Source organism: Scyliorhinus torazame, chromosome 1, assembly GCF_047496885.1.
Source record: "Scyliorhinus torazame isolate Kashiwa2021f chromosome 1, sScyTor2.1, whole genome shotgun sequence".
NCBI classification, from domain to species: Eukaryota; Metazoa; Chordata; class Chondrichthyes; order Carcharhiniformes; family Scyliorhinidae; genus Scyliorhinus; species Scyliorhinus torazame.
This window is the reverse complement of record NC_092707.1, coordinates 234734295-234759826: the sequence shown is the minus strand read 5'-3', so window position 1 is coordinate 234759826 and position 25532 is coordinate 234734295. Positions and strand designations below refer to the sequence as shown.

The 25532-nt window shown below is 46.6% G+C and overlaps 1 protein-coding gene across 5 annotated transcripts in view; it reads right to left on the bottom strand.

The window, feature by feature from the left end:
• The window catches only part of LOC140419553 (uncharacterized), a 215735-nt gene extending 190843 nt beyond the window's left edge, over positions 1-24892 (bottom strand). For 2 of the 5 annotated variants that reach the window (XM_072503449.1, XM_072503482.1), the window contains exons 1-2: positions 2387-2516; positions 419-536 (exon numbers count right to left, since the gene is read on the bottom strand). In XM_072503449.1, the coding sequence (XP_072359550.1) occupies positions 419-506 (88 nt within the window). In that variant the 5' untranslated portion in view covers positions 507-536; positions 2387-2516. Of the gene's footprint in view, positions 1-418; positions 537-2386; positions 2518-24783 lie in introns of those variants that run through there. The other 3 variants (XM_072503474.1, XM_072503458.1, XM_072503464.1) reach the window with 3 other exon arrangements.
• Positions 24893-25532: the final 640 nt, after the last annotated feature.

Sequence of the window (25532 nt, the reverse complement as noted above, 5' to 3'; positions counted from 1 at the left end):
AAGCCCTCACTTCCACCCCATCCCCGTAACCCAAAAAGGCAATTTAGCATGTCCAATCCACCTAACCTGCACGTCTTTCGACTGTCAGTAAGCAGCAGAATTTATACAATGATTGGCTATTGCCAATATCACACCTATTATATTTCAGGAAGAAGTGTGAAAAATAGGTTGTCGATTAATAAGGATATCAGGGGTTAAGGCAGGAAGGTGGGAAAAAGGGGATGTAAAGCATATCAGCCATGATCGGAATGGTGGAGTAGACTCGGTGGGCCGCATTCTGCTCCTATATCTTATGGTCTAAATATTGAATCCAGTCCAGTCCAATATCAGCTAGGTGTCAGAAGCATAATTCATGTTAAAAGTCTTTTGTATGCAACAGGCAACGTTATGAAGATGCTTCAATAAAAGGCACCAATACCTTGGTTGGCCATGGGCAAGGTGAGCAGCTTGATGAGCTTCTGCTGCTGTTCCATCAGTTGCTGGAGCTGCTCCATCTGATGTCTCATTAGCTGGCCCTATTGCTGGTTCCGTGCCTGCTGACATCACAAAGAATAGCTTGTTAAGGGACATTAGGTATTTTATTAACTACTGCAAGTATGTCTTAAACTTTACAGAATCACAAAATCATAGTGCAGAAGGAGGCCCATTGTGCGCGCACTGGCTCTCTGAATGAGCATTTCACCTAGTGCCATTCTCCTGCCATCTCTCTCTCACCCTGCACATTGTTTCTTTTCATATAATCTTCGAATCCCTCTCTTAATATCTCAATTGAACCTGCCATCACCAAACTCTCAGGCAGTGCATTCCAGACCACAAACACTTGCTTTTTTCTCATATCGCTTTGGTTCCTTTACCAATTACCTTAAATCTGTGCCCTCTGATTCTTAATCCTTCCATCAATGGGGAGGGGACAGTTTCTCCCAATCTATCCTGTCAAGGCCCCTCATGGTTTCGAATACTCCAGCCTTCTTTTCTCCAAGGAAGAGAGTCCCAACTTCTCCAATCTATCTTTATAATTGAAGTTTCTCACCCCTTGGCTCTTTCTTGTAAACCTCTTCTGCACTCTTTTCAATGCCTCCACATCCTTCCTAAAATGCGGGCCCAGACCTGCATGCAGCTGAGGTCTAGCTATTATCTGATACAAGCGCAACATAACCTCCTTACTCTTGCACGCTATACCCCTGTTAATAAAGCCTAGGATACTATATGTTTTATTGACTTCTCTCTCAACATGTCCTGCTACCTTTAATGGGTTACGCACATATAAAGCCAGGTCCCTCTGCTCCCACCCCTCCTTTTGTACTGTCGCTCTGTATTCTTCGTATCAAAAATATATCACCTCACATTTCTTCGCGATGAACTTCATCTGCCACGACCCAACTATTCATCCAACTTGCCTATGTCCATTTCAAGTTCTACACAGTCTTCCTCACAGTTTACAATGCTTCCAAGTTTTGTATTGTCCTTAAATTTTGAAATTGTTCCCTGTACATCAAGGTCTAGATCATTAATAAAAAGATTAGGAAAAGCAAGTGCCCCAATACTTACTTCTGCATAATTCTACTTACAATCACATCCATTAACCATTACTCTGTTTATTGCTGAAAAAAAGAGATATGTTGAAGCTAGAATTCATCAGGACACTTTACAAGAATACCAGTATAATGGAGGAGGGGTGGGGGAAACAATGTATGCTGTATGAGAAGAGAATGCTGAGTGAGTGGGAAGCTAGAGGCATTGCCATGGAGAATACAGCAGTTGATGGTGACTGACAGGTAACTGCCAAGCATTGTTTGAAATTTAAACCAGGCAACTTGACCCTGATGGATCAAGGTATTGCCCTGAGAAATGAATCAGTAAATAGCCAAAAAGATGTGCTGCCCATCAAATAAATGAGTAAGATGGTTTATGAATTTCAGTGCCAGTGAGAGGCTAGGTAAGTAGGCCTTACAACCCAAAGACTGGAGGATTGTATCAGACAGCATGTCCCAGCCACTGTTCGCAATGGGCAAGGTACCGACTGTTCCCAACCAGCCCCTGCTTGCAAAACAAAATAGAAAGTGTTCCCAACATTAGAAGTGATTCTGCGATTTGACAACATTTGCTAAATAATCCTCAGTGTACTGAGAATTACGCTGACACCCAATTTAAGATTGTCAGTAGGGTTGTCAGTGTGGTGCATTGCATGTACTGGAGCCAACATATATTAATACACTAGGCCCTCTTCTTTGCAGACAGAAAGAACATGTACACACATTGTGCATGTCTCAAAATAAGCAAAACAAAATAAGTGACAGCCATTCGTTGATTCATTCCCCAGGGCAATACCTTGACCAATCAGAGTCAAGGTACCGAGTTTCAATTTCAAACAATGCTCGGCAGTTACCTGTCAGTCACCATCAACTAGCGTATTGTCCATGGCGACACCTCTACCGATCAGAGTCCACTTGCCACCCAATCAGCATTCTCTTCTAATGCAGCATATGTTGGTTCCCTCTTGGATTGGTATTCTTGTGAAGTATCCTGATGGTTGCAAAATGAAAAACATCGACATGTCTCTTTTTCAGCAATACTGTACTATCAAACAACAACTCTGTTTCCTGTCACTCAGCCAAATCCGAATCCATGTTCCTACTGTCCCTTTTAGTATATTAGCTATAACTTTTCTGACAAGTCTCTTGTGTGACACTGTATCAAATACCTTTTGGAAGTTCATGTACACCACATCAACTACATTGCCCTCATCAACCCTCTCTGTTACCTCTTCAAAAAAACTACAGCATGTTAGCTAAACATGACTCTCCCTTAAGAAATCCAAGTTGGCTCTCCTTAATTAACCTGCATTTGTGCACTATTAATTCTGTCCCAAATAGTTTCCCCACCATTGCAGTTAAACTGACTGGTCTGTAATCGCTGGGCTTATCCTTACCCCCTTTTTTTGAACAATGTTTATAATTTTTCAGTCCTCTGTCGATGTTTTTCATTTTGCAACCATCAGGACACTTCAGAAGAATGTATATGTATCTCATCCAGTCCCAGTGCCTTGTCAACTTTCAGTGCAGAAAGTCTATCCATTACCACCTCCTTATCTATTTTAAATCCTTCTAGTGACTGAATTTTCTCATTTTACAAAACATGACCCCCCCCCCCCTCCATTTTTTCCCCCACAAAGTGTCAGAAGATCTGGAGAGAAAACGTGATTGTTTCTCTGGAGAGATGATAGGGAATGGCTTGGAGGGTAGTAAAGGTGTTTCCCATTGACCTAATTTAAATTTACTCCTCCAGGAACTTATCAGCAATTAAAGTATGACGGGCACATCTCCCACATTTTCCTTCCTCCTTGGCACCAGTATGCGCAAACTGTCCCTCAGCAGCCCCCTGAGCTTCCTGCAAATCCCCATCTTCATCATCCAATGAGCTCTCATCCTACTCCATTTGACCCTCTGACAAGGGATCACCTCTTTGCATAGCCAGATTGTAATGGTCACAACACATTGTGATCAAGCAGTAAACCCTATCCAGTGTGTATTGCAGAGAGCCATCTGAGTAGTCCAGGTATCTAAAGTGCATCTTCAGAAGCCCTATGGCCTGCTCTCTAAGGAACATGTGGAGATGCAGGCATTGCTGTACATTTCCTCGGTATGAGTTTGAAGACAATGCATCTGGGTCATCAGCCAGTGCTCAAGTGCGTAGCCTTAGCCATCCCTGCAGGCGTTCTGGCCCCTTGAAAATCCCAGGCACATGTGAGTGACTGAGGATGTAGGAATCATGGAAATTACCAGGATATCGTGCACACATGTACAGGATGTCCTTGTGATGGTTACACACGATTTGAATGTTGATGGGGTGGTTGCCCTTGCAGTTTACAAACATTAGGAGCTGCTGTCAGGGAGCTTGTGTAACCACATGGGTGCAGTCTATTGCACAGTGCAATTTTGGTTGTGAAGCTGACGAATCTTTAAGCCTGGCTATCCTCTTCCAGAGCAAACCTGACAAAATGATGGGCCTTAGGACATCGGTCACCTCCATTATGCAGCCCAATGTGTTGCGGACTGAGAGATGCCACACGGGTCCCCTGTCGGTTCCTGGAAAGACCCAGAGGCAAAGAAATTGAGTGCTGCCATCACCTTCATAGCCACCGGCAGCGGAATACCCCCAACCCCGCATGGGCATCAGGTTATCACAAAGTATGTGGCATATACGATGTCCGAGGTCTCTGGACAATTGTAGGCATGCCCAGTACTGCCTCTCACTCATTTGGAAGTACGAAACTCTTCGATGATAAACCCTCAGTGTGGCGAGTTACCTCTGCTATCCAGGTTTCTTCTTTTCATCCTCCTGTTCTTGCTCAGACTTCTGCTGGCCAAGTGCCCCACGCGTTGCCGCCTGCTGGAACTGCACATGCTGATGGCTCTCTCTCCTCCATTTAATAATCTCCTGATATTGTTACATGATTTCAAGCCTTTTATGAACCCAGTCTGGATGATCAAAGGGAGAATTCCCTCCAGATGGCGCGCTAACACCGCAGACAACAATCTCAAATCTACATTCAGGAGCGAAATTGGCCTGTAGGCCAGGTATCTACTTTGTTTCCAAACTCTTATGACTTTTTTTTCACAAACTTCAAACTCCTCTTAGTGTTTCCCTTGGTGCCACACATTGTCAGTGCCATCTCCTGCGCCCATTGCCTTTGGGAGTCCTCCAATCACCTATGGGCCTGGAGTATCGCTGACATCCGCTCTGAAACTCACGGCCGCACCCTAGTGTCAGTGTCAGCTTGGGTTCTCCCCGTGTCTGCTTGGGTTTCCTCCGGTTTCCTCCCACAAGTCCAGAAAGACATGCTATTAGGTAATTTGGAAATTCTGAATTCTCCCTCTGTGTACCCGAACAGGCGCCGGGATGTGCTGACTGGGGGCTTTTCACAGTAACTTCATTGCAGTGTTAATGTAAGCCTACTTGTGACAATAAAGATTATTATTATTTTTGGTCTAATGTTATTTTACCTCAACAACGTTACTTAGAAAATAACCCCATTACCTCCAACATGCTAGGTCATCACAACAAGGTTAGCCATCTTCCAAAGTGAAGATGGAGCAACTGCAAAGCCCAGTATGACCACTGAATTGGCTGGGCACACAGACGAAGCTAGGTGCAAGTTTTGATGTCTTAGAGCTGAGTACTGTAATGAAATATCCAATGTTCAAGGACATTTTTATTGATGAATAAACCACAAAGATGGAGAAATATATGCTGAAATTTCCATCTTTGCGTGATCCTAATAAATTCAATTTGATTGTTTTGTAGTAATGCTTCTTAAGCAAACGTTTGGCTTTTCCAGCAAAGTCAATTTTATAATATTTTGTATGGGAGCAAGTGGGAAATGTAGCCCCTTGGATTGAGAAGCCAAGATAAAAATAGTAATAAGTACACAGGTTGCTGAAGTTGACATGGCGCTTTTCTTATCTAAGGCATTGGTATTTGATATCAGGGAGATGCCGAAGAATCTGTGCCAATCGAATGTTATATAAATAATTGTTCCTTTTGGGATAAAGTGCACTCCACAGAGTGTGCAAATGAGAAGAGATGAAAAATTGATATCATGAGCCTGACACAAATGTTGGGGAAAAAGGAAATTTCTAAACTCAAATGTAGATACACGCCATCAATTGAATGCATTGCCAAAAGGAACACTTCCAGTGAGAAGTTATCGGGAGCTTAGGAGAAGGATGGATCATTGTGTGTCTTGAGTAAATGATTTATTTCACTTTCTTCAGTTTTTAAAGAAGTTTTTGTGTGTAAATAGCCATTTTCTTTTTTAAAGAAAGAAGGGAATTTATTAATATTGCCACAATGAAGTGCATGCTGTAGTGGTAAGTGAGACTATCTGTTAATAACTGGGGGAAGGTTGGGGCATTATTCTATATAAGAACTGGTTTTCACCTTTGTGGAGGGAGGAAAATGGAGCCTGTGCCTGTGTTCTCTGGGTTATGTGAATAAACCTATGTTACAGAAAGAGTGGCTCCAGGTCTGCTCCTTTACTTTGTGAATGAGCGGCGGATTTAACATCTCGGATTAGGAGGCATAGTTGGAAATTAGAGCCAGGCTTTTCATTAGTGAAATTAGAAAATATTTATTCACACAATGGGTGGTAGAAATGTATAACTTTTGCAAATGGAATTGTTGCTAGATGAATTGTTAATTTTAAAAATGAGATTGTAGATTTCATGTTTGCCAAAAATATCAAAGGATATAGGGCAAAGGAAGATATACGAAGTTAGATTGCTGATCAGCTTTGATCTCATTGAATGATGGATCAAGTCGAGGGGATTAAATGGCCTATTTCTGTTCCTATGTTCCTATTTCATAGTGTTTATGGAGTTTCATGTTGACCTTCAAACGGTGTCTGTTCACATTTACCTGCTTGAACATATCCATGCTATACCCCTTAGATCTTTCTTTGCTTTCCTATTTTACCCTTCTGAGCAATAGCTCACATGGAGGTACAATTTCATGAATGTGATCAAACCTCCAGTGCAGGCCTTCCCAAAATGTGGGTAACAACCCCAATGGGAATGTCAGACGAGATTTTGGAGTTTCAAACTCTGAAGCGGCAATGGATGCCGAGGAAATTGGACTGAATGCTATCAGCTACAATGAAAGCCTCAATGGGGTCATGGCCTAGTTGGCCTGCTCCAGAATAGCCACTGAAAATGCAAGTTATCCCATTCTCACAAATTTCCCCTTTCCCACTCTCTAAAAGTTCCACCCCCCTAGCTCACTTGGCCTGACCATCTACCCAACATCGACTTCCCAATGCCCCCCTCGCCCCGCCATCTCAATTTTCAAGGCTCGAAATGAGACCAGAGTGGGTGTAAAGTTTGGGAAGCAGTGGGGCGGTGGTGCTGTTGGTGGACTTGTAATCCAGAGACCAAGGACAATCCTCTAGGGACCCAGGTTTGAATATAACCATGGTAGATGGTGGAACTTGAACTCAATGAAAACATCTGGAATTAAAATTCTAACAATGACCATGAAACCATTATCGATTGTCATAAAATACCCAACTGGTTCACTAATAGGAAAGGAAAACTGCGTCCTTACTGGGTCTGGCCTACATGTGACTCCAGACACAGAGCAAAGTGCTGACTCTTAAATGCCCTCTTAAAATGTCCTAGCAACCCATTCAGTTGTTTCCAACTGCGACATAGAAAACACAAAAGAATGAAACCGGACGGTTTGACCTAGGCGCCAGAAGCAGCAACAGCAAAACTAGCCCTGTCGCCCCTGAAAAGTCCTCCTTACTAACAACTGGGGGCTTGTGCCAAAATTGGTAAAGCTGTCTCATACAGTAGTCAAGCAACAGCCTGAAATATTTATACTCACGGAATCATACCTTATAGATAATGTCCCAGACACCACCATCACCGTTCCTGGGTACATATATACCTGTCTCACTGGCAGGACAGACCCAGCAGAGATTGTGGGCGGCACAGTGGTATACAGTCAGATGCGAGTTTCCCTGGGAGTCCTCCACATCCACTTTGGACCCCATGAAATGTCTAGCAACAGGTAAACTATGGGCAAGGAAACCTCCTGCTGATTACCACACTGCCCCCCCCCCCCCCACACTCAGCTGATGAATCAGCCCTTCCCCATGTTGAGCAAGAGCCCAAAATGTACTCTGGGTGGGTCTTCAATTTCCATCACCAAGAGTGGCTCCGTAGTACCACCACAGAATGACATGGCCAGGTCCTGAAGGACATAGCTGCTACACTGGGACTACGGCAGGTGGTGAGAGAAAAACACACTTGACCTCATCCTCACCAACCTTCCTGCCGCAGATGCATTTGTCCATGAGAATATCGATAGGATTGACCACAGTACAGTCCTTGTGGAGACAAAGTCCCATCTTCGCATTGAGCATACTCTCCACTGTGTTGTGTGGCACTACCATCGTGCTAAATGGGATAGATTCAGAACAGATCTAGAAACTCAACACTGGGGATCCATGTGGCGCTGTGGGCCATCAGCATTAGCAGAATTGTATTCACTCATGATCTGCAACCTCATGGCCCGGCATATCCCCCACTCTACCATTACCACCAAGTCAGGGGATCAACCCTGGTTTAATTAAGAGTGCAGGAAGGCATGCCGGGAGCAACAATGGGAATATCTAAAAATGAGGTGTCAACTTGGTGAAGATGCAACACAGGACTACTTGTGTGCCAAACAGCATAAGCAGCAAATAATAGACAAGAGTTAAGCAATTCCACATCAGACGCGTCAAATCTAAGTTCGGCAGTCCTCCCACATCCAGCCTTGATTGGTGGTGGATAATTAAACAACTCATTGGAGGAGGAGGCTCCATAAATATCCACATCCTCAATGATGAAAGAGCCCGGGACATCTGCAAAAGACAAAACTAAAGGCCGAGAGAGGTGGCCAGTTTTGGAGGGGGGTGTTGTGATGTGGCAGAGTTGGAGACTGAGTGTGGTCAAGGATGAGAAGGGGGGGTGCATCTTGGAAAACAGGGTGGTATTAGAGGTGGAAGAGCCAGAGGGGGGCGATGACAGATGGTAGAGGGGAGCAGAGGCGTAAGCCTCCGGTAAAAATTGTAATGTGGAACGTCCGGGAGCTAAACAGGCCGGTTAAGAGATCCCGGGTCTTTGCACACTTGAGGATTTTGAAGGTCATAAGTCATAAGAACTAGGAACAGGAGTAGGCCATCTGGCCCCTCGCGCCTGCTCCGCCATTTAATGAGATCATGGCTGATCTTTGTGGACTCAGCTCCACTCTCCGGCCCGTACACCATATCCCCGAATCCCTTTATTCTTTAGAAAGGCATCTATCTTTTTCTTAAAAACGTTTAAAGAAGGAGCCTCAACTGCTTCACTGGGCAAGGAATTCCAGAGATTCACAACCCTTTGGGTGAAGAAGTTCCTCCTACACTCCATCCTAAATCTACCTCCCCTAATTTTGAGGCTATGCCCCTAGTTCTGCTTTTCCCGACCAGTGGAAACAACCTGCCCGCATCTATCCTATCTATTCCCTTCATAATTTTATATGTCTCAATAAGATCCCCCCCCGCATCCTTCTAAACTCCAATGAGTACAGTCCCAATCTACTCAACCTCTTCGTCAGAATCTAATCCCCTCAACTCTGGGATCAACCTAGTGAATCTCCTCTGCACTCCCTCCAGTGCCAATATGTCCTTTCTCAGGAAAGGAGACCAAAACTGAACACAATGCTCCAGATGCGACCTCACCAACACCCTATACAATTGCAGCATAACCTCACTAGCCTTGAACTCCATCCCTCTAGCAATGAAAGACAAAACTCGATTAACCTTCTTAATCACCTGTTGCACCTGCACACCAACTTTTTGCGACTCGTGCACCAGCACACCCAGGTCCCTCTGCACAGCAGCATGTTTTAACATCTTACCGTTTAAATAATAATCCATTCTGCTGTCATTCCTCCCAAAATGGATAGCCTCACACTTGGCAACATTGAATTCCATCTACCAGACCCTAGCCCATTCACCTAACCTATCCAAATCCTTCTGCAGACTTCCGGTATCCTCTGCACTTTTTGCTTTACCACTCATCTTAGTGTCGTCTGCAAACTTTGACACATTGCACTTGGTCCCCAACTCCAAATCGTCTATGTAAATTGTGAACAACTGCAGGCCCAACACTGATCCTTGAGGGACCCCACTAGTTACAGGTTGCCAACCAGAGAAACACCCATTTATCCCCACTCTCTGCTTTCTGTTAGTTAACCAATCCTCTACCCATGCTACCACTTTACCCTCAATGCCATGCATCTTTAGTTTATGCAACAACCTTTTGTGTGGCACCTTGTCAAAAGCTTTCTGGAAATCCAGATATACCACATCCATTGGCTCCCCGTTATCTACTGCACTGGTAACGTCCTCAGAAAATTCTACCAAATTAGTCAGACACGACCTACCCTTTGTGAACCCATGCTGCGTCTGCCCAATGGGACAATTTCCCTCCAGGTGCCCCGCTATTTGCTCCTTAATGATAGATTCCAGCATTTTCCCTACAACCGAAGTTAAGCTTCCCGGCCTATAATTACCCGCTTTCTGCCGACCTCCTTTTTTAAACAGTGGTGTCACGTTTGCTACTTTCCAATCCTCTGGGACCACCCCAGAGTCTAGTGAATTTTGATAAATTATCACTAGTGCGCTTACAATTTCCCTAGCCATCTCTTTTAACACTCTGGGATGCATCCCATCAGGGCCAAGAGACTTGTCTACCTTTAGCCCCATTAGCTTTCCCAATACTGCCTCCTTAGTGATTACAATCATCTCAAGGTCCTCACCTATCATATCATTATTTCCATCAGTCACTGGCATGTTATTTGTGTCCTCCACTGTGAAGACTGACCCAAAAAACCTGTTCAGCTCCTCAGCCATTTCCCCGTCTCCTATTATTAAATCTCCCTTCTCATCTTCCAAAGGACCAATACTTACCTTAGCCACTCTTTTTTGTCTTATATATTTGTAGAAGCTTTTACTATCTGCTTTTATGTTCTGAGCCAGTTTACTTTCATAGTCTACCTTACTCATCTTTATGGCTTTTTTAGTAGCTTTCTGTTGTAGAGGTGATCTTCTTAAAGGAGACGCACCTCCGTGTGATGGATCGGGTTACGCTGAGGAAGGGATGGGTGGGACAGGTATTTCACTCGGGGTTTGATTCAAAGTTGCGGGGGATGGCCATTTTGTTGAACATGAGAACGGGGTTTGTGGGGATCAAGGAAGTACAGGACCCAAGGAAGAGAAGGTATGTGATAGTGAGCGGGGTGTTGGAAGGGACGCCGGTGGTGCTTATCAATGTGTATGTGCCGAATTGGGATGATGTGGGGTTTGTGAGGGGCTTGCTGGGAGCGATCACCGATCTGGATATGCATCAATTGATTATGGGTGGAGATTTTAATTGCGTGATGGAATCAAGGGTGGACAAGTTGAGCCCCAAGTGAATGGGGAGGTTGAGGATGGATCAGGTGGTGGGAGGGTTTATAGAGCGGATGGGAAAGGTTGACCCGGGGGGGGCGGGGGGGGGGGGGGGGGGGCAGGGGGGGACCGGAGCACCCGGAGGAAACCCACGCAGACATAGGGAGAACGCGCAGACTACTCACAGACAGTGACCCAAGTTGGGAATCGAACCTGGGACCCTGGAGCTCTGAAGCAACCGTGCTAACCATTGTACTACCGTGCCATGGATTCTGTGAGACAGTGAGGTCGGCGATCGGACAGTATGTGAAAATCAATCAGATCGGGGAGGTGTCGGCGGTCACATTTTGGGAGGCTTTAAAGGTGGTGGTCTGAGGGGAGCTGATCTTGTTCAAGACACACAGGGACAGGAGGTGGAGGGAGGAGTATGGACGATTGTTGGATGAGATAGTTGTGGTGGACATGAGGTACGTCGGTGCCGACACTAAAAAGTTGCTGGCAGAGAGGAAGAGGATAGCACAATTGCCTCACAGCTCCAGGGTCCCAGGTTCGATTCCGGCTTGGGTCACTGTCTGTGCGGAGTCTGCACGTCCTCCCCGTGTGTGCGTGGGTTTCCTCCGGGTGCTCCGGTTTCCTCCCGCAGTCCAAAGATGTGCAGGTTAGGTGGATTGGCCATGATAAATTGCCCTCAGTGTCCAAAATTGCCCTTAGTGTTGGGTGGGGTTACTGGGTTATGGGGATAGGGTGGAGGTGTTGACCTTGGGTAGGGTGCTCTTTCCAAGAGCCGGTGCAGACCCGATGGGCCGAATGGCCTCCTTCTGCACTGTAAATTCTATGGTAAATTCTATAGTTGCAGTGGGCAGTTAAGGAGGGCGAGAGGGGTTCAATACGAATATGGAGAGAAGGCGAGTCACATGCTGGCCCATCAGCTGAGCAGGCAGGCTGCATCCAGAGATATTTTAAAAGTAAAAACGGAGAGTGGGGAGGTAGTATCAGAGCCGGGGGAGATAAATGAGCCTGGGGAGATAAATGAGGCATTCTATGAGGTGTTATATTGGGTGGGGCCAGGTGGAGAGGAAGGGGACATGGGACAATTCCTGGACGGATTGGCGTTTCCAAGGTTAAAGGAAGAGAGGAGGCAGGCATTGGAGGAGCCGTTGGGCCGGAGGGAGGTGATCAGTCGTATTAGGGGGATGAAGTCGGGGAGCCAGGGAAGTCTGCAGGGCCGGACGTTCCATAAGGCGTTTGCAACAGAGTTGGCATCGCACTTGTTGGGAATGTTTAGTGACAGTCTGGAGAAGGAGGAGCTGGCAGAGACACTGACACATGTGTCAATTACGCTAATCCCGAAAAAGGGGAAGGATCCATTGGAGAGTGGGTCATATAGGCCCATTTCGTTGTTAAACACTGATGTTAAGGTGCTGGTTAGTTGATGGCAGGGAGGATGGAGGGAAGTGTGCTAGGGATGGTATCAGAGGACCAAACAGGTTTAGTAGAAGACAGGCAACTCTCCAGTAATATCAGGAGGATATTGAATGTGGTAATGACACCGCCGAGGTGGCAGGTGCCGGAGGTTGTTGTCTCCATGGATGCAGAGAAGCTTTTGATCGGGTGGAGTGGAGATATCTATTTGAGATCCTGGGTAGGTTTTGGTTTGGACCAAAGTTTGTGGCGTGGATGCAGCAAGGGTGCGCTTGTTGTATGCAGCTCTAATGGCAAGTGTAGTCATGAATGGGACGAGCTCATGGAGTTTTGGGATGCACAGAGGTACGAGACGGGGTGTCCGCTGTCGCTGTTGTTGTTGTTCGTGCTGGCGAATGATCCATTGGTGGTTGCCCTTAGGGGGTCAGTGGAGTGGCAGGGGATTGTGAGGGGGAGTAGGGAGCACCATTGGGTGTCATTGTATGCAGACGACCGGTTGTTGTTCATGCCGGACCCGTTGGAGAGCATGGGTAGGATCATGGGACTATTGGGAGGTTTGGGGCCTTCTCAGGGTATAAGTTAGATGTCAGGAAGAATGAGGAGGTTCCAGTGAATGTGGCGGGGTTGGGGGCCAACTTGGGGATGTTGCCATTCATGGTAACTAGGGAAGGGTTCAGGTACTTTGGGATTCAGGTGACGAGGGAATTGGCTATGATGCACAAGTGGAATTTGACAACATTGGTGGCGGCGATCAGGGGGATTCATAAAGTGATGTGGTACACTACACTGACACTGGCACGGAGGGTGCAGGTCGTGAAAATGAATGTGCTGCCAAGGTTCCTGTTTGTTTTCCAGACCCTCCCAATCTTTCTCCCAAAGGCCTTTTTTCGGAAACTGGAGACGGTGATCTCAGAGTTTGTATAGGCAGGGAAGGTGCTGAGGGTAAAGAGGGCCCTGGTACAAAGGCAGAGACAGAAAGGGGGGTTGGCACTCCCGAACCTCCTCCACTATTATTGGGCAGCGAACATGGTGAAGGTGAGGCGATGGTGGGGAAGAGGGGGGAGGGCAGAGTGGGTTAGGAAGGAGGAGGAATCATGTAGAGGATCCAGCCTGGGAGCCATGGTGACGGCCCCACTGCCGTTGGCTCCAAGCAAGTATATGAGCAGCCCGGTGGTACAGTCGATGGTCAAAGTGTGGAATCAGCTGAGCAGGCACTTTAAATTGGAGGGGATGTCAGTGTTGCACCACTGAGCGGGAACCACAGATTTAAGCCGGGGGAGATGAATGAGATGTACGGGAGCTGGAGGGAGGTGGATCTGGAGGTGATGAGGGACATGGATGTGGAAGGGCAGTTTGAGGGTTTGGATGAGCTGTGGGAGGAGCTTGAGTTGCCGAGGGGGAGTGAACTTAGGTATATGCAGGTGTGGGACTTCGCAAGAAAGGAGCAGAGGATGTTTCCCAGGTTGCTGAGGTATATCCTGCTGGAGCAATTGCTGCTCCTGGATGAGTCGGGAGAGGGTAGGATTGGGGATATATATGGGTGGTTGGGGAGCAGGTGGTGAGGATTAAGAGCAAATGGGAGGAGGAGCTGGGGGTGGGAAATAGATTGGGGTCTATGGTGTGAGGCGATATGCAGGGTGAACTCAAGCTCCTCCTGCGCGCAGATGAGCTTGATTCAGTTCAAGGTAGTGCATAGGATGTATACGACTCGGACAAGGATGAGTGGGTTCTTTCAAGGGGTGGCCGATGAATACGAGAAGTGCGGGCGGGGGCCAGCAAACCACGCGCACATGTTCTGGGGTTGTGAGAAGCTGGAGAGTTACGGAGAAGCGATATTTGGGACGTTGTCCAAAATTGTGGGGTTGGAGATCAGGTCGGACCCAATGGTGACAATCTTTGGGGTATCGGAATTGCCAGAGCTGATGGAGGGGAAGGGGGCCGATGTTGTGGCCTTCACCTCTCTAATTGCCTGGCGAAGGATCTTGTTGAATTGGAGGGCGGATACCCCACCAGGGGTGGAGGTCTGGCTGGGGGACCTGCATGACTTTCTACGGTTGGAAAAGATCAAATTTGAGTTGAGAGGGTCGGAGGAGGGATTTGAGACATGGTGGTGGTTGTTCATGACAATGTTTGAGGAACTGTTCATTGCAGGGGGGAGGGTGGGGGTAAAATGGGCAAAAATTGTACAAACTGTGGATTGTGAGGTTATTGAGTGTGTTGTTGTGTATGTTACTGTTCCTTTTACACATATTTGCAATAAAATACATTTAAAAAAAGACGAGGCTAAAGTATTTGAAACAATCTTCAGCCAGACGTGTCAAGTGGATGATTCAACTCAGCCTCCTCTGGAGGTCCCCAGCATCACAGATGTCAGTCTTTGGCCAATTCGATTCACTCCATGAGATATCAAGAAATGGCTTAAGGCACTGGATACTGCAAAGGCTATGAGCCCTGTCAATAATCTGGCAATAGTCCTGAAGATTGGTGCTCCACAACTTGTCATGCCCCTAGCCAAGCTGTTCCAGTGTGGCTACAACACTGGCAGCTACACGGCAATGTGGAAAAGTTACCCAGGTGTACACAAGAATCAGGAAAAATCCAACACAGCCAATTACAGCCCCCAATCTCCTCTCCATCATCAGTAAAGTGATGGAAGGGGTCATCAGCAGCTCTCCCAAGAGGCACTTACTCAGCAATAACCTGCTCACGGATTCTCAGTTTGGGTCACTCAGCTCCTGACCTCATTACAGCCTTGGTTCAAACATGGACAACTGATTGAATGCCAGAGGTGAGGTGAGAGTGACTGCTCTTGACAGCAAGGCAGCATTTGACTGAGTATGGCATAAAGGAGTCAAAACTGGAGTCAATGGGAATCAGGGGGGAAATTCTCCATTGGTTGGAGTCATACCATGCACAAAGGAAGATGGTTGTGGTAGTTGGAGGTTAATCATCTCAGCTCCAGGCCATTATTGCAGGAGTCCCTCAGGGTTGTGTGCTAGACCCAACTATATTCAACTTCTTCATCAATGACCTTCCTTCCATCATAAGGCCAGGAGTGGGGATGTTCGCTGATGACTGCACAATGTCCAGCACCATTCGCAACTCCTCAGGTCATGTCCAAATCCAGCAAAACCTGGACAATATTCAGGCTTGGGCTGACAAGTGACAAGTAACATCTGCACCACACACATGCCAGGCAATGACCATCTTGAGAGAATCTAACCATCACCCCTTGACATTCGGTGGCATTACTATCCCTGAATCCCCCACTATCAACATCCTGGGGGTTACCATTGATCAGAAACTGAGCTGCAGTAGCCATATAAATACTGTGGCTACCAGAGCAGGTCAAAGGCTAGAAAAGTGCGGTGATTAACTCACCTCCTGACCCCTCCCAAAGCCTGTCCACCATCTATAAGGCACAAGTCAATGAGTTGTGGTGTCACCACGGGCTGTGTGCTGGAAGGATGGTACTTTTCTCATAAGATTCGCCAGTTTCTTGACAGAGTTTGCCCCTACAAAGATGGCCACCGGAAGTCAACCTGGGAGTCACATGCATTAGGAATTAATGCAACGAGGATCAGCTGTGTAGCCTTTTTAGACTATACAAGTGCAGCATTGAGTCCTGCTCGGTGGGGAAGAAAACATGGTGAGTGCAAGGAAAATGCCTCAAGTGTGGAGGATTTTCTGTGTGTGGACCTTGGACTGTACGAAAACCCTGACTTGGATTGAACTTTGACCGAGATGAGAACCCTTATTGGTAATCTGACTGTCGCTGTTATATACTGTGAGATTTCCCTGGGACATGGATTGGCTGTCCAAGTTTAAAGAAGGGCATGCTGTGTGTAAAGTTAGGTTCAAAGAAGAGCTGCTGTTTATTTCCTTTCTTTTCAGTTTTGCTGAGTATCTGAAGACTATAAACACATGTTCAATTTTTGGTATTTGGTGACTGCATGGGCTGTTGAATATGTGAACTCCAACTTGACTATCATAATCCCCAGCCCCTTGTGATGTCGCAGAGTCTGATGGAATACTCTCCACTTGCCTGGATGAGTGCAGCTCTAACAACACTCGAAGCTCAACACAATCCAGTACAAAGCAGCCCACTTGATTGCTCCCCCATCCACAAACATTCAATCCCTCCACCACCGACAAACAATGACAATCATGTGTGCCATCCACAACAGGATTTTTCAAAGTGCAGGTCGCAACCTGTGGGTGGGTGTTCGGAGAGTCACGGAGTGATCGGTCGTGCCATTCCCACGGTGGTCCCGATCGCAGAAGAAGAGCCTGATGGCCGCTCCCAGCTGGACTAGCCATATAACGGCTGTGTGCAGCCTTCCAACCAGCATCAGAGAGCAGGTCACGCACCCTGCACGTACACTTGACACCAAGCACCCTCTATGTATGTGCTTTTGGCACCATGTAACAGAGGAGAGATGCTTCCATTTCCTAGCTGCTAGCAAATAAGGCAAGTGAACTGTGTAGATGGATCATTTTCTTAAAGTAAGATATGGCTAGAGACTCAAGTAGGCAAGTGTACCTAATGGTCAGGAACTCCCAACGGAATGCTGCTCAGGAGAGTCCACAGCAGGGCAGAGCAGTGCCTGTGTTAGCTTTGTACAGAGCTCCAAGGCCTCTGGTTTACAGCCTACAAAGAAGAAACTTCACTCTGGAACAAAGCAGTATAAAGATAATTTCTTGAGGTATGGTTTGTCAATTGTGCCAAAGCAAACAAGGATGTAAAGCATATGTGGGAATTACAGGGAAGTACTGGCAAATTAGAGAAGTTTCAGATTTGGAAAGAGAAGTGGTGGGTAAAAGTTCCTTTTGGGGTTGAGAACCCAGAGTCAGTTATAATTTACAGCTGACTCCAAATGAAAAGATTTAGCTGCTGTACCTGACCTGTCATATCACCTTCAAAACACACCAAAACATGAGGCTGTTAGCCCTCTGATTTGCATCTCCCAGGTGTATCCAGTGCTGAGTAAAACAAGCATTTTGTTGTTATTGCCCTTCACTATGACCTACATGTGCGAGGTTGGATTTTCCGTTCTCACAAAGATGAAGACGCATGAAGGAACCGGCTGAAATCGGCAGCTGATATGTGCAATGCCTTCTCCTCCTGTGAACCCGATTCAAATGAGTTTGTGAGGACCAAGCAGATTTCCCTTTCACATTAAAGGTAACCGAACGTGGTGTGTGTCGCGAGGGTCGGCCGGCATGAATCGCGAATGTTGACCGGTTGGCAAAAGTAGATCCCTGGAAAATAAGTTTGAAAAATACTTATCTACAAGATGCACTGCAGGAACTCACTTCCCAAACCCACAACCACTACCATCTAGAAGGACAAGAGCAGCAGATACCTGGGAACCCCACCAGCTGCAGCTTCCCCTCCAAGCCACTCACATCCTGACTTGGAAATATATCGCCGTTCCTTCATGGTCTTCGGGTCAAAATGCTGGAATTCCATCCCTAACAACACTGAGTGTATCTACACCTTGGAGACTGCAGCGGTTCAAGAAGGCAACTCACCATCACCTTCTGAAGGGCAACTAGGGATGGGCAATAAATGCTGGCCTAACCAGCAACGCCCACAACCCGTAAATGAATTTTTTTTTTTTTTTAAATCACTGAATTAGTGGCCTAGTGGCTAAGTCAAGAGGCTACTTTTCACGTGAACCCAGACAATTAATTTTCACAGCCTTTTCAATGATGGGCAATATAACTGATCAGCTTGAGAGCAATTTACTTTCCGAAAGGAATAAGAACTTCAGCTTCATTTCCCCTTTTTCTGGCCAGCGGCATCATTGTGTCTCACAAAAATCACCTTACTCAGCAAAAGTGGAAAATTGTGGGAGGTTTAATCTCTGATCTGTGTGTCATAATATGCAGCATAGCACAAACTGTCTCAACCAAGAGCTCACAGTATAGTTACCCACAAAGGCTAACCATAAATTGTTTCATATGCAAAGCAGAGGTCTCAATACTCAGAATTTAGTACATTATACCAAAAGGTACAATGGGAATTCTTTAACTGTCACATATTCTTCCAAAGAACAGATATTAAGGCACACTACAGGATATAGATAACTGGATGATTTTGGTTGCTTTTAATTCCCTGGTGGTATATGAAATTAACTTGCATTAGGTGAATTTTGGTGACTTTTTTAAAAAAGTCCATTTATTGTGATTTTCCTTTTTGTTAAAACAAAAATTTGCCTCAACAAATGAAAGCAGAAAGCGCAGAAAGATAGGTATCAATGAACCGCAGGTACAGCACAAAACAAGTTATACATAATTGGGAACAAATAAAACCAAATGAATCAGGGACAAAATTCCCAGCGTGCTCCTTCCTCGGATAAATGACCTGCCTGAACTCAAACAGGACAAAGGTAACATAGACCTACCTCACACCCGCAGCTACAAAAACATCATGACAGAAGAAAACAATCACCGAGAACCCCAGTGGTAAGAGGGAATCGACTAACTCTTACACAGCAATTTAAATTCTTCTCCAGATCAGGAGAGGCAGCCATCCTATACCATCAAGATGGCAAAATGGAAAAGCAAAAAAAAGGGAGAGGACCGGGCACAACCAAACCTTAATACTCAGCCTAGGGTCTCCCATAAAAGAAGTAAAAAAAGAAAGCAAGGGTCCAAACTTCCACACTCCCATCTCAGAGACCCAAATCAAAGCACAAAACAGATCCCTGGACCACTAGCAACTGCACTGTCCTCAAAGGACAATAGGATATCATGGGACCAAGAACCGAAGGGAGTATAGGCTGGTTGGGCAGCATGGTCGACACGAGCTTGGAGGGCCGAAGGGCCTGTTCCTGTGCTGTACTTTTCTTCGTTCTTTGTTCTTTGGTCCCAATCATTAAACGGGAGATGGGGAGAGGGGGCTACTCAATAAAAAAAGGATTAGACCACCCAAAAGCCAACACAGATCATCCATGTCTATGGTGTCAATGCTCACCATCCAACACCACCTCCGCCCAACTAAACGAACAGTCAAAAAGGAAAATGTAACTCAGGAGAAACGATCGACTCTCCCCTAACAACAAACCCTAGTCCTCAACAGGGTAATACACAGTCCGCCTGGGCCTGGAGATGAACAAGACACAGCCAAAATATAAAATAACTCTGACTGTGGGGGACCTTCCTGGAATGTAGCGAGGACAGAACTCATGAGGACTTACCATCACACCCTCCACCCCTCCAGCTCTGCTCAAGCAGGACACAATTAGGATGAAGAAACTGCACAAATCCTGAAATCAAAATTCAGCTTAACATGATAAAACCTTATTAAGGGAGGATAACCAACGGTGCAGGACATCACACCCAAAACATTTACTACCTCGCATACAGATAAATTGACAACATTACCAGACAACAACATGATTATCAGGGAGCAAAGCCCACGATAACAACTGAGGAACGAGCCAGCCATCAGGATAAAGATCACTCCACTGGCACAAAAAGAAAATAGACATCAAGGATCAAGCAGGATCTGAAACAAGAGAGCACTCTCCAGGCTCTTCCGAGGATTCCAACGATCGGAACACAAACCTCATTACTTCCAACATGCCAACTCAACCGAGCCCAGGCAGTTAACTAGCCAAGCTCCAGCAGTGGGGTTGGCCTGGCCTGGCCGGCTCAGGCAACCCCAACCCCTCTCAACCGACAACAAGAACAGGACCACTCAGAACCAGACGTTGGAAGGCCAACCTAACCGCAGGCCTCGGAGAGAGGATTAAATGTGTTCCATCGACTTTGAGCTGCCCGACGTCCAGTTCAATTCCAGAAACATGGCAGCTGGTTCTCAAACTGGGCTGGAAACTTTCCCGCCACCTCGCTGGAGATACCAGGTACAATCGGGTTCCCTATCAGTTTCCCTTCATCCTCAGCCAAGCCCCACAGGCTGGACGACAGGCTATGCTACAGGAACTCAGCCCTACAGTGGTGGGCCTCCACCAGAGAGTGCCCTCTCTGCTACAGGAACGCCCTCGTGTACTGCCACCAGTTCCATTAAAATGCTTTCCAACTCTTAAAATTAGACTTTAACATCCTGCACTGCAGAGCCAAGGCTATCAGAGGGATCACCTTCAATGCAACCAGCCATCATCTGTCAGTTTGCAACGTATCGTCAGTGCGGGAAACTTTTCAAAGAAGCTGCACCACCAAAGACAAGGTCCAACCCCAACTCACTCGAGCAGCCACAAATCAATGATTAAAGTAAGAAGTCTTACAACACCAGGTTAAATTCCAACAGGTTTGTTTCAAATCACTAACTTTCAGAGGCGCACTGCTCCTTCCTCAGGTGAATGATTAATGCATATTGTCTCAACTCAAAGTTCAGCATGGTAGCATCGTGGATAGCACAACTGTTTCACAGCTCCAGGGTCCCAGGTTCGATTCCGGCTTGGGTCACTGTCTGTGCGGAGTCTGCACATCCTCCCCGTGTGCATGGGTTTCCTCCGGGTGCTCCGGTTTCCCCCCCATAGTCAAAAGATGTGCAGGTTAGGTGGATTGGCCATGATAAATTGCCTTTAGTGTCCAAAATTGCCCTTAGTGTTGGGTGGGGTTACTGGGTTGTGGGGATAGGGTGAAGGTGTTGACCTTGGGTAGGGTGCTCTTTCCAAGAGCCAGTGCAGACTCGATGGGCCAAATGGCCTCCTTCTGCACTGTAAATTCTATGATTAACCAATAAATCTGGGTACATAGTAAAAGCCATGCAAACGAAGAAAAGATATAAGAGATGTGCACAAGCATAAAAATCAAGATTGAAAGATGAGCAGATCTGGAGTTCGTGAAAACGCTGCCGCCCCCACTCTCACATCACATGATCCCCATTAGTAACTTTTATCGGACTAAGTGTGGCTAGTAGCAGTCCTATACTCAAGATTCCTCTTGAACTCATAACAGTGGTCCAACATTACACACTTAATGATCCTATTGGAAAGAATCTGGAATTAAGAATTACCCTCGATGACCACCTACAACTCCCATGTAGCTGAATCGTGCTAAAGAGAAAAATGTTCTGGAAAGAAACTGAATCAAGATCATTTAGTTTTATGAATTTTAGGAATTCAAATGCTGCAATTCATTTGTCCAATAAGCTACAATGTTACAACAAAACTTCAAGTACAATATGTAACAATCCCAACTCATGGTACTATTTTAATGCATAGGAATAAAATGGTGCAACAAGGTATAATTTCAGCAATTCAAAAACAATTGAAAGCTACACAATGATGTAATGGTATACGACCATAAAGCATAGGAGCAGAATTAGGCCAACCAGCCCATCCACTCTGCTCCACCATTCAATCATAGCTGATATTCAATCATAGTTTCTCATCCCCATTCTCCTGTCTTCTCTCTATAACCCCAGATCTGCCTATGGGAGAATTGTATCCAACAAATCAGCAAACTCTTTATAAATATCGACAAAAAGCCACAAATGAAATTGCTGGAAACTCTCAGTACGGCAGCCTACATTTGTGGAGGGATTAGAGACTAGTTGAAATTACAGACATTTCCCTTCTTTAGAATTCTTCCTCCTCTGAAGAATGATTTTTTTTTGTAAATCGGGTTGTTACAACCTCTGTAGAGTGTCTTAATATTTAAAGCGAAATCCGTACAATTGAAAGAATGTTACAAGATTTCACATTTTAAAACAAAAATTGTGTAATTTTTTAAGACCACTAACTTTACACAATAGTTTGTAAAGACTTAAATATTTAAACCTTTTTATATTTTAAAATTCCACCCATGAGTTCCCTTATACGTTACAACATCTCGAGGGTTCATTCATTTCTCCGCTGGGACATACCATATGCCATACCTCTCAGCAATTCACTTTAGTTTTTCCTCAGTCTTCTAGCTATTCTGCTCGGTACAAGATTTAATTTGGATCTTCCCATTAGCTTTTTGCTATTTTAAGCCTTAAGACAAACTGTCTCTACCAAGAGGTAATGGATAAGTTGTCAATAGTCTAAGATTTCCCACATCCAACTTTGACCTTGTAAAATAAGCACAGGTTGCCCTTTACATTATAATTAACTTAGGCTTGTGAGATTTGTATTTACATCAGCATTGTTTACAAGTTTCACAATCAGGTTTCCACTTACAGGTTAAAAAATCCAATCCCAAACTAAAAGTTATATTTCTAAAACATATGAAATTAAATATTCTCAACTGGGTATTTGTATGTACAGTACATTTACAGCAAAAATATAGGGCGGGATTCTCCGATTGCTGGAATCGCATTCGGTGATTGGCCGGAGAATACCTTTTGATGCCGAAATCGGGAGCAGTGCCTGTTTTCGGATCCTCCGCCCCCTCCAAAACGGCATAATCGCTGGGGACGTCGCCTGAAGGGCCAACCCTGATGCTCCGCCCCCGATGGGACGGCTTCCTGACGGCCTGGATCACTTGTGGTCTGAGGATTTGTCAACCTCGTGTGGTGGTTGCGGACTGTTTCCAGCGCCGCCACTGTCGGCGGGGGAGCCGCTCCACTGGCCAGAGGGGCTTTGGCGGGGGCTGGGGGGCTGTGTGGGGTGGTGAGGAGGGTTATGGGGGGTACTATCTGGCAGGCTGGGTTTGCGCGCGGCCGGCGCCATATTATATGGCGCGACCGCTGTAGGTCGCTGCCGTGCGCATGTGCGGCCACGGACCCGGCAGTTCTCCGTCCGTATCTGCAGGGAAAGCCAGGGCTTTCGCATTGCGCGGCTGCTAGCCCCCCACCGGGCAGTGCATCGGTGCGGGTGTGGCGCCGACGGTTTGGTCGTAATACTAGACACATGCTCCGGATATAGCCTCAGAATTGGAGAATCCAGCCCATAGTCTACAGAAAAAAACTGAAAACTTTGGAAGTTGTAAATATTTACCTGATCCAAGTTTCTATAAAATATCGATTGTTGATTGAGCTCACTGTAGAATGTATCAATCTGTACCTACCTGATTTGAAGAGCCTGGTTTTGATTGTTGATGGACAAATTTTGAACTAGGGCAGGATTACTAGCAAGCTATTATGGGTCCAGAGCATTCTACTTTGGCCCATGTTCTCGGTGCAAACTGGCTGATCGGTATTATAATTCTCCCATCATCCTTGAACAGAGATAATAGTGGTTGCACTAAATTCAATACCATCATATTTCTACACTAGCAGCTACTTGAGGACCAATAAGACACATCCTTGTCCTTTGGAGCATCGGATGACAATTCAGGCTGTCTATAACAAGCTATGGCAACTAAAAGTACACTTGCAGAGACATTTATTCTCTGGGTCTACATTTTCTGAAGGTCACCACTAACAGCTCTGATGGATTTATCGATGGAAGAGTCCTCACATTAACTAAAAATAGGATGTCAATCATTTTCACGCCCAGCAATTAACATTTTAAGAATATAGTATCGTCATTTTGTCACAGGTAGTAGATGTAGGTTTGTTTCTGGTTCGTGATGCGGAGGGACGCCAACAGCATGGGTTCAATTCCCGTACCGGCTGAAGTTATCCATGAGGTTATCCTTCTCAACCTTGCCCTCGCCTGGGGTGTGGTGATCCTCGGGTTAAATCACCACCAGTCAGCTCTCTCTCAAAAGAGGAAAGCAGCGTCTGGTCCTCTGGTATGGGGACATTTACATTTATTTATAACATTCTTGGCTTATTTATTTATATATTACTGAATAAACTTATGGTACTTAGCGACGGGCCATGTAATTTCAAAGCAGCAAATATCAGTAAGCTATTGGACTGGATATTTCTGAAGTCCAAAATAACTTTTTTATTTAAACAGTTGCTGTTATTTTTTTTAAACCCCTCCAACTGAGCAATTAAAAATTGAAAATCAACCTCAGAAACGAGACAATTGATTTTTGGACGGAAGTATCTGTAATAACAGCTTTAAATTCCTTTCTGCAGTTAACTCGAGGCTGGTGCTGAGTGACTATCATGCGGTTTGTCCAGTGAACGATGCTGATATTTAATTTTTGCTTCCTCCATTCACAAGTCCCCAACAGCAATTGACGCCGACCGCGAGGAAAAGCAGACTTTCCAAATCTGGGTCTCTTCACTCTCGTGAATGGAAGAAAAAGGGGAACTGGGAGCCAAAAAGGGGAACCTGACCCCCCAATGGCAAAGCTTTTTTTTAAAAAAAAAAGTTAATTTAATAACTTCCTCGATTTGTTTTTATTTTTCTGTCAGAGTAAGAAATGTGAATGAAGGAAACTCAAAGTTTTTCCATAAAGTGGAAGCTTTGCACAGATTTCGGGACGTTTTACAAACATTGCAAATTAACCCCCCCCCCCCAAAGTAAAGTCCCCAATAACGCCCGTCCCCCGGGCTGACTGACCTCCCCCTTTGCCCCACTCACTCCTTCCGTCTCCCTCCGGCCGCAGCTCTCACTCGATCCGCCCCAAGCATTCCAGGCGGTCGCTTGGAGACCGAGGACGCAGCAGCTCCCACACCGCGGCTGGAGGCGGCGGGAAATGGTGCAAACTGAGGGAGAGGGAACGGCTGGTGCGGGGTAGGAAGGAGGGAGGGGCTGGTGGGGGGTAGGAGGGAACGGCTGGTGGGGGTAGGAGGGATGGAGGGAGGGGCTGGTGGGGGGTAGGAGGGATGGAGGGAGGGGCTGGTGGGTGGGGCTGGTTGGGGGGGTGGGAGGAGGGGTTGGGGGGTGGGAGAGAGGGGCTGGTGGGGGATGGGTGGGAGGGAGGGGCTGGTGGGGGATGGGTGGGAGGGAGGGGCTGGTGGGGGATGGGTGGGAGGGAGGGGCTGGTGGGGGGTGGGAGGGAGGGGCTGGTGGGGGGTGGGAGGGAGGGGCTGGTGGGGGGTGGGAGGGAGGGGCTGGTGGGGGGTGGGTGGGAGGGAGGGGCTGGTGGGGGGTGGGGGGTGGGAGGGAGGGGCTGGTGGGGGGTGGGGGGTGGGAGGGAGGGGCTGGTGGGGGGAGGGAATGGTGGGGGGTGGGAGGGAGGAGGGAATGGTGGGGGGAGGGAGGGAGGGGATGGTGGAGGGAGGGGATGGTGGGGGGAGGGAGGGAGGGGATGGGGGGAGGGAGGGAGGGGATGGTGGGGGGAGGGAGGGAGGGGATGGTGGGGGGAGGGGCTGGTGGGGGGAGGGAGG